Raw genomic sequence first — 17275 nt, 5'->3', positions numbered from 1 at the left:
CCATGACTTTAATGAATCGTTATATTCACAAGTCCCTCTGGTTTTAAATATAAGTAGAAAGAAAAAATACATGTAAAAGGAAGTATATACTCCTTTGGCAGAATAAAATATAGGAGTGACTATTTCTTCACATGGCATTCACCTGAAATATACCAGATCAGGGGATGCAAAGCACTTTTTCCTAAAAGAACACCAAACAATGTTTTTGTATACTGGATGTTAATGGACATTCTTTCCACCAAAAAAAAATAGTTTTAACAGGACAAACAAAAGTACAGCTACAGGAGTTCCCATTGTGGCTCAGTGGTTAACGAACCTGACTAGCATCCATGAGGATGAGTGTTCAATTCCTGGTCTTGCTCAGTGGGTTAAGGATCTGGTGTTACTGTGATGTAGGTCGAAGATGCAGCTTGGATCCTGCGTTGCTGTGGCTGTGGCGTAGGTCGGTGGCAACAGCTCTGATTGGATTCCTAGCCTGAGAACCTCCAGATGCTGTGGGTGAGGCCCTAAAAAGACAAAAAAAAAAAAAAAAAGCTCAGCTACACTGAAACAATTCACTTGCCTATTTTCAAATGTCAAACAGCAACATATGCAACAAAAATAAAATAATTTAGTTAGTTATCATAGTTATCAAGTTGTAACAGTGTTTTAGGGTATAGTGACCATGACTTACTTTTTAAAAATATTTGTTGAATTCCTGTGACTTATTCAGGATACATAGTTTAAGATATTCTTCTGTGGAAGTAAGCTACACAAACCTTATATTTGCTCTTTCGAAGTGGTTTTTAATAATAATCTTTAGATGTTCTAAGACCAGATTTAAAGGGCAAGGAAACTTGAGGATAGATTCTATCCTAGAAATGTTGATTCATCTCCTTGCATTGGGGTAAGAAGGAGAAAAAGTGGAGGTTGAAAGGCAGACTGGTCTGACAGCACCAGTGAGTGCCTTTATTGATACCTTGCCCTTTGCACAGTGCGTCAGTGAGCAGTGACATTTGCTTGAGGCTTAGCTTCATTTGTTACTGAAAGGATACTCTGAGTACTGGCAGAACACAAATTGATAAATGGAAAAGAGGCTTTGGGTTGAATGCTGCTATTCTTAAGATTACTAATGGTTCCAGGTTTTTAGAACTGCAGTCTAGTCGGTTGAGAATATACTCTATCTAGATTAATGCTGTTTTCAGCAGTGACCAAGGCAGATGTTTTCTCCAACTGATGTGCTTAGTTTGAATTTTTTTCTCATTGCCAATATAGCCTTATGGATTTCTGTTGAAACTGTGTTTTCCTTTTAGTGCTGTTCAGCTTTTCTACTCAGTGAGAAATATCTTCCATTTGTTCCATGATGTTGTACCAACATATCACAAGTAAGTGCCACTGCATCTGACTTCTCTGTAGTATTGTAGGCCTAAAATGCTTGAGTCAGGTTAAAACCAGTAATTTTATATTCCTACCAAAGAATATAAAATTACTAAAATTCACAATAAAATGCGGTAAACATGCGTTTAAAATATATGTTTAAAGGACGTTGGTGGTTTATTAATTAGTAAAGCTACTCTAATCCTGCAGTATAGTAGGTGACACAAATTTAAAAACTCAAAAGAACCTTACCCTGTAATTGATGGTGGGTATTTTAAAAACTGCCTCACTTTACTTGGTTACAAAGCAAAAGGTCACCCATGATTCCATATTGCTGTCCAGTAAACATACCATGTTTTCCCTTGGCATTCATGGCTTTGCAGACTTAATACCACAAGAGACTGCTATTTAACTGTTGATCAGCTGCTCTTCCTAGCTGTCTTAGCCTGTGTTTACCTAATGTCTTGGAGTTTTAAAGTTTCTTTTAATATTAATCTAAAAAGTTACTCGTAACTCTAGGAGTTCTCTCTGCTATCAAAATTAAGTGTTTTGGATACCTTTTATAAGTGGTTGTGTTGTGGGGTTTTTTTTTTTGTTTGTTCGTTTTTTTTTTTGCCACACCCACAGCATGTGAAAGTTAATGGGCCAGGGATCGAACCTGAGCCACAGCAGTAATAAACTGAGCCACACCAGTGACAGTGCCTGGTCCTTAACCTGCTGGACCACAGAGGAACTCTTATAAATGTTTTGTTTTATTGCCTTTTTTTTAGGGCCCCACCTGTGGAATATGGAAGTTCCCAGGCTAGGGGTCCAATTGGAGCTGCAGCTGCCGGCTTATGCCACAGACACAGCAACGCTAGATCTGAGCTGCATCTGCCACCTACACCACAGCTGATGGCAACACTGGATGATCCTTAACCCACTGAGCTAGGCCAGAGATCCAACCCACATCCTCACGGATCCTAGTCAGGTTCGTTACTGCTGAGCCATGATGGGAACTCCCAAATGTTTAAATGATATATCAACAAAGCAATTCCTTAATCAAGGACTAAGTTTTCAAACCAGAGTAGTATTTTTTAATTCAGATTTTTGGACAATTGAGATGTTTTTAAATAGGCCCAGCTGTTGTTTTTTGCTTGAAAAGAAAGCTTATTTATCGTAAACTTTGTTGTTTTTTTTTTTTGTTTTGTTTTTTGTATTCTCTTCGCTGTGGCTTAAATTTTTTTTTTTAGGGCCACACTCACGGCATATGGAAGTTCCCAGGCTAGGAGTCTAATTAGAGCTATAGCTGCTGGCGTACACCACAGCCACAACATCACAGGATTCAGTAGGGCCAGGGAAAAGCCTGGAATTTTTTAACAAATTTCCAGGATCTGAGCCGTGTCTGCAACCTACACCACAGGTCACACCTATGCCAGATCCTTAACCCACTGAGCGAGGCCAGGGATTGAACCCACAACTTCATGGCTACTGGTCGGATTTGTTTCCACTGCGCCACAATGGGAGATCCTGTGGCTTAAATTTTTAATTTTACTTTCTACTTAGGAAAAGGAAAAGAGAAAACATCTTTGGGCCATGTCCTTGGAGATTCAGAGACAATTGGCTTAAGAGTTTCTGTGCTTAGAAACATTTTTCACACTGATGTAGAGTTAGATTTGCCTCTCTTTCCCCTTTCTATGATCTGGGATCTTTATTTATTTTTTGTCTTTTTCCAGGGCCGCACCTGCAGTGTATGGAGGTTCCCAGGCTAGGGGTCTAATTGGAGCTATAGCTGCCAGCCTATGGCAGAGCCACAGCAATGCCAGATCCAAGCCGTGTCAGCGACCTACACCACAGCTCACAGCAACGCCGATCCTTAACCCTCTGAGCAAGGCCAGGGATCGAACCCAAAACCTCATGGTTCCTAGTCGGATTCGTTAACCACTGAGGCACAAGGGGAACTCCAGATCTGGGAACTTTATACTTGACCAGTGGTTTACAAAATTTAATTTGTATCAGAATCACCAAGAAGCCTTACCAGATCCATGCCTGAGATTTCTGATTCAGTAGGGCCAGGGAAAAGCCTGGAATTTTTTAACAAATTTCCAGGTGATGGTGATGTTGCCTGTCAGGGGACCAAACTTTAAAAACCATTGTTCTAGATTAGAGTTGTCAGCTTTGGAAGTATTTTAGACTCTCTTATGGACCTTTAAGAATATGTATGTCGAGGGAGTTCCTATCATGGCTCAGTGGTTAATGAATCCGACTAGGAACCACGAGGTTGCGGGTTCGATTCCTGGCCTTGCTCAGTGGGTTAAGGATTCGGTGTTGCCGTGAGCTGTGGTGTAGATTGCAGACTTGGCTCAGATCCCGCGTTGCTGTGGCTCTGGCATAGGCCAGCGGCTACAGCTCTGATTCGACGACCCCTAGCCTGGGAACCTCCATATGCTTCGGGAGCAGCCCAAGAAACAGCAAAAAGACAAAAAAAAAAAGAAAAAAATATGTATTTTGAGAGTTCCCTGGTGGCCTAGTGGTTAAGGATCTGGCTTAGGCCACTGCTGTGACATGGGTGTGATCCCATGCAGCAGGTACAACCAAAAAAAAAAAAAAAAAAATTGCTAAGATCTTGCCTGTAGAAATTTGGATTTATAGGTATGATTTACATGTGTGGCTTTGTTTTTTATGCTTCTGATCTGTAGCCCAGAGTGAGGAGAGCTGTCTTAGATTGTGAGTTTCTGACTTTGTATATTCTAACCTGACATTGAATCAGCAAAGTAGGAAGTATTAATTGGATTGAAGAACTGCTAGTCGTTATGCAGGAGAAGCACAAGACAAGATCTCTTCCCAAGCTGGCTAGATAGGCTAATATGTGCAAAAGAGTTAAAGCAGTGATTTTCCACCTTTCATGAAGATTTAAAATCACCTGTGAAGATTTTAAAACATATAAATGCCCTGGCTTCACTCAGAAGTTGTGATTTAATTTGTTTGAGATGAAATTTAAGCATCCATATATTTAAAATTTCTTGGGTGACTGTATAATCTATAGCCAGCTTTGAAAACTGGTGAATTAGAAAATAGTTGTGCTATCGCTTCTCGGCCTTTTGGCTAAAATCAAGTGTAGAAAATAGTTAAGTTCTTCATTATATAAATGAAATAGGAATGTGGAGAAAGGAGAAGTAAATCTGTATTTCCACAGACTTAACAGTGTTAAGTTTCAAGGAAATTATTATGTACAGCTCTGCTAGGTTTCTAGTACAAAGAGTTGACACAGGTAAACCTCTTGATTCCCTTGCTCTTTTTTGTTAATCACTGGGATAGTTTTATAGAATAAGATCCCATGCAGGCAGAACCTCACTGATTGAATGGCAGTGGGAGGGATGAGGTCTCCCCTTGTTATGTACAGCATTTATACAGTGATTAATGCCTAGAAATACATTAAAAGAGTAAGTTTTTCATCAACCCCACCTTCAGTAACAGGTGATTTCTTTCTTTTCCTGTGCTTCTTCCTGACCTAGGGAGAACCTTCAAAAACTGCCCCAGCTGGCTGCCATTCACCACAACAACTGCATGTATATTGCTCATCACTTGCTGACCCTCGGGCATCAGTTCAGATTACGTCTGGCCCCCATTCTATGTGATGGCACTGCTACTTTTGTGGATCTTGTACCTGGCTTCAGGAGACTTGGTAACTGATACCTTAGATTTAGGGAAGCATATCGATAATGCAGCTTCTCAGACTAGTAGCTTTGTAATTTATGAATGAGGCAGTTAGATATTAGGTGGTGGTCCTGAACTGTATTGGGAAGTGGGAGGGCATTTAATTTGCAGGTGTTCCCAGTTTTCAGCTTTATAAAGTGAATGCAGACTTTTGAAAGCATTACATTTTCATGACATGATTTGATGGTACTTTGAAGTTCCAGACTGCATTACTGGAGTGTATTGAATTTGCGCCATCAGAGTTATGTCAGTAGAGAGACACATACCAGGATTTGTAGTGTGACAGTTCTGTTAGCATTGTTGGTAAGAGCTCACTAATGTCAGTGTCTATGCTTTTGCAAAACCGCAAGCTAGCTCCCTTCTCTTCTACCTCCCTTAGCTTTACTTCTGATTATTAAAAATCAAAAGAAATGAAATGTGGGGAGTTCCCATCGTGGCTCAGTCCTAATGAATCCGACTAGGAACCATGAGGTTGTGGGTTCGATCCCTGGCCTTGCTTGGTGGGTTAAGGATCCAGTGTTGCCGTGAGCTGTGGTGTAGTTTGCAGATGTGGCTTGGATCTGGCATTGCTGTGGCTCTGGTGTAGGTTGGCAGGTATGGCTCCGATTCAACCCCTAGCCTGGGAACCTCCATATGCTGCGGGAACAGCCCAAGAAATTGCAAAAAGACAAAAAAAAAAAAAAAAGAGAGAGAAACGAAATGAAATGTGGGATAGGTCAATATGTTTACTATGATAGCCTAAGAAAAGCAGAAAATCTATGTGACTTACTCAGCTTTTCAATTCCTGACTTTTCCCTTAGGTGGTGTAGATATATCAGAAAAAAAAACAGTTGCTTCTTCTGTATAAGTAACTTTTCTTAACTGATTCTGGACAAACTGTTGGAAAAGACTTATTATCCTGAGGGTGGGCTTGGAGGGACTGACTAATGTATTAGAAGTGCTGTTTCTGGGAGTTCCCTTGCTGGTGCAGCAGGTTAAGGATCCAGTGTTGTCACTGCTGTGGCTTGTGTTGCAGCTGTGGCTCGGGTTTGATCCTTGGTCCCGGGACTTCCACATGCTGAGGTCGTGGCTAAATAAATAAATAAATAAAATAAGTGATGTTTCTAGTAACCTTAGTATAACTTTATGATGTTATCTAACAAGCAGCTGTTTTTACATAGGCAGAACAGTTATATATATGGTTCATGCTTGTCTCGCCTCTTCCTCCCTGGTTTTGCAGTGTGTAATTGAACCGCTTTTAAGAATTCTTTGTTTTCTCATCACAGGGACAGAGTGTTTTTTGGCCCAAATGCGGGCACAGAAAGGAGAACTGCTGGAAAGATTATCAAGTGCTAGAAACTTTTCCAACATGGACGATGAGGAGAATTATTCTGCAGCGAGTAAAGCAGTCCGGCAGGTGGGAGGCTGTTATTATTTCTGGAATTTGTACTCTTTCTTTAGATGCTCCTACCCTTGTTTTTTAAGCAGCAGAGAATATGTAACAGGTAGTTCTCCCATTGGAAAATGTGAGTAGCTTTTATCGTCATGTTTACAACCTTTCCTTTCCCTGCCCCACAAAGTCAACAGGAAGCTGTCTTTTCATCAAGCCAATAGCATGACTAGTTATAGCTAATAAATCTGTGATAGCAAGTATTTAACCCATGAACTTGGGTTTGGGAAATTTGAAATACTGGTTTTCTTTTTTAAAAAATGCCTCTCTCTCCTAAGTGACTTATCTTTACTACAGTTTTCCCATCCTCAGGATAGGTCTGTTTTTCATCTAACAGGGATATCACTAAAGTTGAGTATTCAAGAAGCACGTATTCTTTATTTTATTATTATTATTATTATTTTTGCTTTTTTAGGCCTGAACCTGCAGCATATGGAGGTTCCCAGGCTCTAGGGGTCTAATCAAAGCTACAGCTGCTGGCCTTTGCCACAGTCACAGCAACGCCAGATCCAGTCCTCATCTATGACCTACACCACAGCTCAAGGCAATGCTGGATCCTTAACCCACTGAGCAAGGCCAGGGCTTGAACCCACAACCTCATGGTTCCTAGTTGGATTCATTTCTGCTGTGCCACAACGGGAACTCCAGCACATATTCTTAATTACCTTTTCTCACCTTTCTATAATACCTCTTCTCCGCACACAAATGATAAATGTAAATCTAGAAAATATGAGTTGTAACACTCTCTCTTCCATGTAAATAGCTGTATTCTTCTGACAGGTACTGCACCAACTAAAGAGACTTGGGATCGTGTGGCAGGATGTCCTACCAGTAAATGTATATTGCAAGGCTATGGGGACTTTACTCAATACAGCAATTTCTGAGATGATTGGCAGAATCACTGCCCTAGAGGTAAGGACCATTAGATGCCTCACCAGACCTGAGATGAAATTCTTGTTTCAGATTGTTACTTTCCTAGTGACATTGAACATCCATGTGGACTGAAGTCTCATTTTCAGTCCACATGGATGGTAGAAGAAATTGTTCATGTTTTATGTCTAACACCTTATACTGTTATTTTTTTTTTTCACTTTGATCTTCTGTTTTGCCGGAGAATTGCTGAGCTCTATCTTTCATACTTTGTAAAAGATAAGGGAATTCCTGTTGTGGCTCAGCAGAAACAAATCTGACTAGCATCCATGAGGATGCAGATTCAATCCCTGGCCTTGCTCAGTGGGTTAAGGATCTGGTGTTGCTGTGAGCTGTGGAGTAGGTTGTAGGTGTGGCTCAGATCTGGCATGGCTCTGGCATGGCTCTGGCTGTGGCGTAGGCCAGCAGCTACAGCTCCAATTCAAACCCTAGCCTGGGTGTGGGGAGCCGAGACGATACAAGGAGCTGAGGAAGGGAGCTTGCCTGAACGGTGCAATTCCAAAGGCAGGCTCCTAATCAGAAAAAGGGGCCTGTCTCAATGGTGCAATTCCAAGGGCAGATTGCTAAACAAGGAGACGTCTGCCTCTACGGCGCAATTCCGAGGACAGGCCCCAGAAGACAATAAAGCTTGCCTGCTGATACTGGTGGGGAAGTGATTTTTCTAGGAAACAATTTCCATTTTGTGTTACTGAGTGGGGATTGTTCCATGGATGACTTAGTTATTAACTTGTTATTCAGTTTTCCTCAGTCTTTCCTGATTATTTGCTTATTATTCTTATTTTCCGTTCTAATTTTCCTGTGGTGATTTGTGATTTAACAAAATTACAACAATAATATAGTAAGAATTTCATCCTGAAGAACTTTCCCCTATTAAATCCAACTTAGTTAAAACATAGTGTTTATCTACTAAAACATAGTGTTTATCTACTAACTAGTTATACAGTAAACTTTAGAGTTAGTACTTTAATGAGGTTCATAGAAGTTAGACATATATTATTCATGACCAAAAGACACCTAGCTATGAGTTACAGAAGCTTTTAAGTGATAGCTAGTTAAGTTGGTTTATATTTTCTTTTTTTTTTTTTTTTTTTTTTTGTCTTTTTGCCATTTCTTGGGCCGCTCTCGCGGCATATGGAGGTTCCCAGGCTAGGGGTCTAATCGGAGCTGTAGCCACTGGCCTACGCCAGAGCCACAGCAACGCGGGATCCGAGCCGCGTCTGCGACCTACACCACAGCTCACGGCAACGCCGGATTTTTAACCCTTTAACCCACTGAGGAAGGGCAGGGATTGAACCCGCAACCTCATGGTTCCTAGTCGGATTCGTTAACCACTGCGCCACCACGGGAACTCTGGTTTATATTTTCTTACACTGTCTCCCTGCCATAACGCTTTGAAGATAAGCACCAGTCTAAAAGCAAGATTTGTGAATGCCAAATTCTTGTGTCTTCAAATTGTAAAGACTGGCTGGCCATGGGATGATTTGTACTGAGTCTCCTCCTTTCCACATGATGTATTGTACCTAATTGCCCTTAAATTGTACTAAGTTTAGTTAAGATAGAGATCTTAAAACATGATGTATTGTGTACCTAATTGCCCCTAAATTGTACCCACTAAGTTTAGTTAAGATAAAGATCTTAAAACATGATGTATAGCTGCTATACCATGTAATAGTTAACCAATATACTTTTAACACTGTGATGTAATCTGTAGTGAAAAACTGTCTATATAATCAACGACTTATGCCAGTAAAATTTGAGCAGTCCAGCGCCCTGAAAGAAGGGACAAAGAGGCTGTCTCCGTATGTACATTCGCCAACGCGTGTCCCTCTCCTATCGGGAAAAGGTGTACACTCCCTGGCTGCCGGAGCTGGCCTCCGGCACCTGGGAACCTCCACATGTTGTGGGTGCGGCCCTAAAAAAAGACCCCAAAAAAAAAAAAAAGGAAAGTAGGATTATACTGCTTCTCCATCTAGCATCTGTGTAAATTATGAATGAGGAGGTTGGAAATGGAGCAGTGCTCCCAAGATGTAAAGCATGAAGTCATATATTTATTTAAATGTAAGTGAACTAAATGGTTGAATTTAGTAAAGTGAAATGCAGCCTTGTACAGGTACCACTTTACCAACCCACTGTTGTGGTTGGGACTGTTTGTGTGATCCTAAAGGCAAGTTCCCTGGACTCTGCCACCTGATACCTCTGAAGAACAGATTGGCTAAACCCTTACTTGTAATAATATCCCCTGCTTTGCAGCAAGCTGTGCTGTATTCTACTGGAGAAATGGATTGTTTCATGCAGGCAGACTAAATTACTGACAATCTTTTGAAACATCTTTTGTGTCATTCTAGCTTTAGGAGTATTGGCAGAGCTGATGAAATCTGGTGTCTAGTAAGATGTGTGAAATTGGTTGGAAAACATCTTGCTATAGCTGATCCCTGGATAACATGCATCAAAGATCTGTTCTTTAGTTACTCTGGCCCTTTGTGTTCCCTTTATGTCAAACCAGGACATCTCTACTGAAGATGGTGATAGATTGTACTCCCTATGTAAAACAGTGATGGATGAAGGACCCCAAGTATTTGCACCTCTGTCTGAAGAAAGCAGGAACAGGAAATATCAAGAAGAGGTTCCAGTCTATGTGCCAAAATGGATGCCGTTCAAAGAATTGATGATAATGTTGCAAGCGAGTCTGCAAGAAATTGGGGATCGGTGGGTTAAAACCCCTCTATATGATTTATATATCTCTTCACAGTGATAAGAGAGTATTAGTGCTATTGATAGCAGTGCTTTTTTCTCTCTCTCATCTTGAATAGAGGTAGCTGGGTCCTTTGCATGAACTATCGTAGTGTGGCTCTCATGACCACTGTCACATATTTGATAACAGAAAGACTTGTTTCTGTTAGTTTGGTCTCAGACATGTTGTTTTGTCATGCTGTGTAGATGATCTTGCACTTGTAAGAAGTACAACCTTCTGACACCCAGGTGGAAAGGTGTGCCCATCTTAACCAACAGTGAATGCATTTTAAGATTGGCTTTGATATGTTGACAGAGAAGTGACTTTTATCTGTAAGACTGTTTAGCATCAAACCTTTGTTTGACCGGCAGTTTTTCTGCAGGGAGTAAAGTAGTTGGAGAGATTCAGCACCATACACATAGAGAGGATTCATCTTCCTAAATAGAGTGGATGGTTTTTTCTCAACACCACCAGTTAACGTTGCTGTGCCCAGTAGTTGTGTGCTATGTCATGTCATACTGTGTGCAAACAGGTCATTGATACTCTGCAAAACAGGATAGATGTGGGTTGGTTACACACCCATAGCTGCTTTTATTATTGTCTGGGTATGTTATCAGCAAGCATTCATACCTGGCATAGGAAACTCACTGAATAAGTGTTAAGGTCGTATCTATCCCTGTAGCTACTTGTCTATCTGCTTTAGCTTGATTTATTACACATGACCAATTATATAAGACGAGTCATCCTAGGTGTTTCTGTGTTGTTCTCAGCAAATATTGTCCATTCTAAAACAAGGTAAATGAGATTTTTCTTGAAAAAGTCACATCAAAATATCTTTAACTATGTTTGGTTCAAAATTTGATTTATTCATTTGTTATTTTCACATTCTTAGTGGGTTATGGCCTCAGGTCAATACATCAGAGGCCAGCAGGTAAATTTTCTTTCTTTTGTTTAAAGGCCCTCTTATAGCCAAAGAATGATCACTAATTCTTTGTTATGAGAAAAATGAAAATATTGGTGTAACTCAGCTGCTGTTTCTTTTTTTTTTTTTTTTTTTTTTTTTTTTGTCTTTTTGCTATTTCTTTGGGCCGCTTCCGTGGCATATGGAGGTTCCCAGGCCAGGGGTTTAATCAGAGCTGTAGCCGCCGGCCTACGCCAGAGCCACAACAATGCAGGATCCGAGCCCTGTCTGCAACCTACACCACAGCTCACGGCAACACTGGATCGACAACACACTGAGCAAGGGCAGGGACCGAACCCGCAACCTCATGGTTCCTAGTCGGATTTGTTAACCACTGCACCACGATGGGAACTCCTATATTCACACTTTAAAGGAAAAGAGTAAAGGAGTTCCTGCTGTGGCATAGCAGGTTAAAGATCTGATACTATGTGGTAGCTCAGACAGCTATGAGGTGTGGGTTCGATCCCTGGCCTGGTGTAGCAGGTTAAGGATCTGGCATTGCCATAGCTGTAGCATTGCCACAGCTGTAGTCGATCCCTGGCGTGGGAACTTCCATGTGCTGAGGGTGTGGCTGAAAAAGAAAAAAAAAAAGAAAAAGTATACAATAAATCTGGAGTTCCCATCGTGGAGCAGCAGAAACAAATCCGACTAGGAACCATGAAGTTGTGAGTTCAATCCCTGGCCTCGCTCAGTGGGTTAAGGATCTGGCATTGCTGTGAGCTGTGGTGTAGGTCGCAGACGTGGCTTGGATCTGGCTTTGCTGTGGCTGTGGCCGGTAGCAACAGCTCCGATTAGACCCCTAGCCTGGGATTCTCCATATGCCACAGGTGCTGCCCTGAAAAGACGAAAGACAAATAAAAAACCACAAAAAAAACTTCATGTTCCTATTACCCAGCATAAGAAAAAATTAACCACTACCTTTGAAGATAATCTGTGTACCTTTCTCCAAATGGGCCTCACCAAAGGAACTTAGCACTATCTTGAATTTTGTGTTGTATGTTTTCTAGCCTTTATAGTTTTACCACATTTGTACATATCCCTAAATAATATAGTTTAGACGTGCCTGTTTTTGAACTTTCTATAAATGGAATCTTCTTTTGTTTAAGAAATTCATTCATGAAGTTATGTGTAGTTACAGTTCGTTTTCACTCCTATATCATATATTCCATTATATAAATATTTCATAGCTTTTTAAAAAACTTGAATTACAATTAATATTCAATATTATATTAGCTTCACAACATAGTGATTTGATATTTTATATATTTTGAAATGATCATCGCAGTAAAATCAGTTACCGTCCATCACCCAAAGTTGTTACATTATTGACCATATTCCTTATGTGTACGTTACATTCTCATGACTACTTTATAGCTACATGTTTCATAGTTTATTTATCCTATTTCTTCACATTTTCACCAGTATTTGGCATTATCAGACTCAAACATTTTTGCTAGTCTAGTTGGTATGAAATGGTAGCTCATTCTCATTTTAATTTGTATTTCCTTAAATTCTAATGACACTGAGTATCTTTTTATTGATCATTTGCTTCTATTGTAAAAAGCCTGTTCATATATTTTTTTGAATACTGGGAATCAGTTTTGTTTTTTTTTTTGACGCATAGTTGATATACCATATTACTAAGTTACAGGTGTATAGTATAGTAATTGACAATTTTTTTTTTTCTTTCTTGGCTGCCTATTTGGCATATGGAGTTTCTGGGCCAGAGATCAGATCTGAGCTGCAGTTGTGACCTACATCACAGCTGCAGCAATGCCGGATCCTTAACCCCCTGCTGGGCAGTGATTGAACATGTGTCCCAGTGCCACAGAGAACCGCCGATCCTATTGTGCCACAGAGGGAACTCCTGATTCACAGTTTTTAAAGGTTATACACTCCCTTTATAGTTATTATGAAATATTGGCTATATTCCCTGTGTTGTGCAGTATATCCTTTTAGCTTATTTTGTACCTAATAGTTTGCATCGCTTAGTCCTCTACCCCTATGTTGCCCCTCCTCCACCCCCTCTTCTCACTGGTAACCACTAGTTTGTTCTCTGTATCCATGGGCTGTTCATATTTTTTACCCGTTATTCTCTTGGGTTGTTTTTGATTCCATATATGTGTTTTTTTATCTGTTCTTTGTCAGTTAAAATGTGTTGCCTGTGGTTTACTTTTTAAAGTAGTTACAGATCCCTTACTCTATATAGCCATGTGAGGATGTGGTCATAATTGTCAAGTTCAAACAGAGCTTAGAAGAGGATGAGGGAGAACAGTCTCATCTTCCTAACTTGATCTCTTCATCTGTCTCTGCTGATACCAAAATGCCGCCAAGAAACAAGAAGTCAAAGCTATTGAGTGGTAGATTCATCAAGAAGGGGAAGCATGCCAAGATTTTGTTTTATTTCTGTTTAAAACAAGTACACATTTGGGGTCAGATAAGCAAGATTAAAATCTTGTGTTTCATAGAAAATGGATATTATATTTTTTATTTTTCAGGTGGGCAGATGGAAAAGGGCCCTTGGCAGCTGCATTCTCTTCCAGTGAAGTGAAAGCTTTAATTCGTGCCTTGTTCCAGAACACAGAAAGAAGAGCAGCTGCCCTTGCTAAGATTAAATAGCTCCATCTTCCTGAGAAAGCCATGTCTTGACCATGTGGAGTCCTCTCTTGACATAATTTTTCCTTTCAAGACTTGTTGGAATCACCCATTGGTCTTGGTGAACTAATGTCATGCAAGTTTGGTTTCGCCTGGCCTGTGTGAGGCTTTGTGGAAGAACTGGGTGTTAAGATGTCACGTGAAGCACCTCAATTCGATGACCTTTTAGTCTCCCTCCCCTGATAAGAAACTGTCGGGCGACAGTATTTCATGTTGCTTCCCTCTGGGAACTTTATCCCTTGAAAATATAAGCCCTGGCCTTGGGTCAAGGAATCCAGGACATTCCACAAGTCGAGGTAAAGAATTTGTGAGCAAATGGGAGTTATTTGGGAGGGTAAAGGAACCGTATTTGGTCTTGCAGGGATTAAGAAGCCTTCCTTTAATATTCTTTCCAATAAATAATGCTTTTCAGAGTTGAGGGTGAGTGTCTTTAATAACATGGAAGCTTTGACAAAGGAGCCCATTGATTTTCCTATCTGCTCTGCCTTTCTTTTTATTGACATTTATGATCCTCACAGAAGATCCACCAACTTACTGTCTTTCTTCATATACCCTCTGTTAACTTGTTAACATTATCGGGACTCCCAGGACTTTCAGTGTAAGTTTTTGACACTTTTTGCTATTTCAACTAAATTCTATTTTATTGGTTGGATTTTTTTTGGGGGGGGGTGTTTGTCAAATTCCAGTTTCTGTAGCTTATCAAATGGCAAAAGTTTTACATTGCCAGTGTTCCTTTGGCATGTATGTGCTGTGCATGAGATGCTAACTCAGGGCTCTGCAGCCTATTCCTTTATTTGGCAGACACGGGTAAGCCTTCAGCTCAACCTTTTGCGTTTTTAACTCTTTGCAGCCGTTGGAAATATATATTATGCTAAATTTACTCTCTGTAGGACTCTGGATTGTCTCTTCATACTGAAGTATGATCTCTTGTGGAAGGAGGGCAAAAGCTGTGATCTTTGTGTGCCTTGGAGGAGGTGCCATGTGAAGGAAGTTTTCAGCACAGTGGGCCTGCTTCCTTAGGCTTCAACCACCATCAATTCCTGGCACACAGGACAAGTGGTTTTTTCCTCCTGCCTTCAAGTGTCTTGCCCTCACCTTGTTCTTAGTCAGGCACAGCCCCTAGACATTCTGTTCGCTAGTTTTTCTTTTACCGATTTAGGGTTTATGGAAGAATGCATTAGAAGGAAGAAGACTGGTTTCTTTTTATAACAGAACTCAGCTGTGGTTAGTGGCAAGCTGTTTGTCTATATTCGGCAAATCCTACCATGAGAATGCACAGATAAGAGGTTTGCCTCAACCAACTTTAGTTTTTTGAGAACAAAGACATCTTTTTTGAGAGAGAAGGAAGGGCCCATCTTCACAGGTGAAGAAAATATCTGATTTTGAAAAATCCACAGAATTTTAGGTAGCAGTCGTTTTTCAGCAATTGAGAGAATGGGGAACTAAGGACAGAACTGAAAGAAGTGCATTACAGGCCTGTTACACACAATAGCAGATTTCTTTTGTTCATAGAAGCTATTCCTGTTGCTTGACAGGTACAGCAATTTGGGGGTGGGATCTCTTGTAGCTGAAAAGTAGGCTCCTCACTGCTTCCTTCCCTGCATTAGCACAGAGAACTGCACCACAGTTCTGAGGCTGTGTACATCCACCCTTCAGGACTGCTTCCTCTAATGAACAGTTTGTATCTCAGCACACGGAGCAGGCAGACTCCATCCTCTTCCCTGGCCAAGGTGGTTCACAGCTGATTGGTTTTCTTTTTTTCTTCTTTTTATGGCTGTACCTGTGGCATATGGAGGTTCCCAGGCTAGAGGTCAAATTGAAGCTGCAGCTGCTGGCCTACACCACAGCCACAGCAACGCAGGATCTATCTGCGACCTGTGCCACAGCTTGCAGCAACACTGGATCCTTAATCCACTGAGCAAGGCCAAGGATTGAACCTGCATCCTCATGGATACTAGTCGGGTCATTAACCACTGAGCCTCAACGGAAACTCCCAGAGTGAGGGAACTTTAAGAGGCTTGATTCTGGATCTGCAGGCCAAGAAGAAACCTCTTCTCAAATAACATCCAGACCCGTACAAATGGCTGGGAAATGAAATTCAAGGAAGTTTCCCTAAGATTTTAGTAAAAAGGAAAGTTTTTGTTAAAAAGGCAAGTCTGCAGAGAACCTTCATCGCTGAGGTGACTTGACAGTGGCTGCTGTTACGATGTGGGTCTTGAATTGTTGGTGACCTGTTCCACGGTCAGTTTTGCACTGGGTTTCCCTCTGAAATGCACTGGGTTTCCCTCTGAAATGGGGATCCTCCAGATGGCACTCTTTGCTCAGGCCTGGGAGCCTCACAAGGCATCTAGGCCTGGTCTGTGCAAATGGGAGCCAGGGAGCCTGTCCAGGTTTATATTCTGGCCTTGATCAGCCCAGAAATGTCATCCAGACTCTGGTGAATCTATATTATAAACTTTGCCAAACAATCCCTTGTAAATAGATCAAATAGTATTTTCTTTGATTAATAACATTAAAAAATGTGGATAATCCCCTTGCCATGCATGCAAATACTTATGCCATCACTTCAGGCAGTGACTCAGCCTTTTGTGGGGTTTATTTGACTTCCCAGGAGTCTATCTTCTGAAAGTTCTGAGAGGTACACATATCCTCTAGAGTAGTTTTCATTGTAAGAAAACTGGTCCAAAGGGTAATTTGCCCAAGCTCCATGGCTCGTTTGTGTCATGGGGAAATGAAGGTATGACTAGGAGTGACTGCTTAGTGAGAGGAGGTAGCTGTAAATTCTGGAAGGAATGAGGCTATTGGAAATTGGCTCCTGTACAAAAACTGCCTCCTATACAAAAAGGCGCAAAAGTAGTCTGTCTTTTAAATTGGGTTGCGATGCCCATATTCTTTCTAATCACAGAATTGATTGTGAATTAGTTTTGTGCTAACTTCCTCCTAAAAATATGCATTTTGCTGGAATTCCCAATGTGGCTTAGTGGTAACAAAGCCAACTAGCAATTGTGAGGATGCAGGTTTGGTCCCTAGCCTTGCTCAATGGGTTAAGCATCTGGCATTGTCATGAACTGTGGTGTAGCTCACAGACTCGGCTAGGATCCCTTATTGCTATAGCTGTGGTATAGGCTGGCAGCTGTGGCTCCGATTTGACCCCTAGCCTGGGAACTTACATATGCTGCAGGTTTAGCCCTAAAAAAAATAAAAAATGAAAAAAAATAATGCATTTTGCTAAAGCCTAAAGTTTCCTGGAATTTATAAAGCCCCAGTTTTGAGTTCTTAAGTTCTACGGTTGAGATAGAAATTCCTCACTTTGTCAAGGGGAGTTTGGTTAAGAATTTTGTGATGTCACATGATGTAACTGGAGATAGCCTGAGATGTCTCCAATCCATGTTATGAAATCTGCCTTGAGTTTGGGGAGGAGAGCAATAATTCTGATGAGCTATGTATAAGTTCTTCACTCCCCCTCAGAAATCAGGTGCCCCAGATTTCTTGTAGTTCAAAAGAGACAGGTGGGAGT

General features: G+C 40.9%; 1 protein-coding gene across 1 annotated transcript in view; it reads left to right on the top strand.

The window, feature by feature from the left end:
* The window catches only part of ZW10 (zw10 kinetochore protein), a 41454-nt gene extending 27280 nt beyond the window's left edge, over positions 1–14174 (top strand). The window contains exons 11-16 of the mRNA XM_021062840.1: positions 1293–1364; positions 4851–5020; positions 6318–6448; positions 7262–7393; positions 9915–10117; positions 13602–14174. Of these exons, the coding sequence (XP_020918499.1) occupies positions 1293–1364; positions 4851–5020; positions 6318–6448; positions 7262–7393; positions 9915–10117; positions 13602–13722 (829 nt within the window). The 3' untranslated portion in view covers positions 13723–14174. The remainder of the gene's footprint in view (positions 1–1292; positions 1365–4850; positions 5021–6317; positions 6449–7261; positions 7394–9914; positions 10118–13601) is intronic.

Source organism: Sus scrofa, chromosome 9 (genome assembly GCF_000003025.6).
Source record: "Sus scrofa isolate TJ Tabasco breed Duroc chromosome 9, Sscrofa11.1, whole genome shotgun sequence".
Taxonomy (NCBI): Eukaryota; Metazoa; Chordata; class Mammalia; order Artiodactyla; family Suidae; genus Sus; species Sus scrofa.
This window is presented reverse-complemented; position numbering and strand designations above follow the sequence as displayed.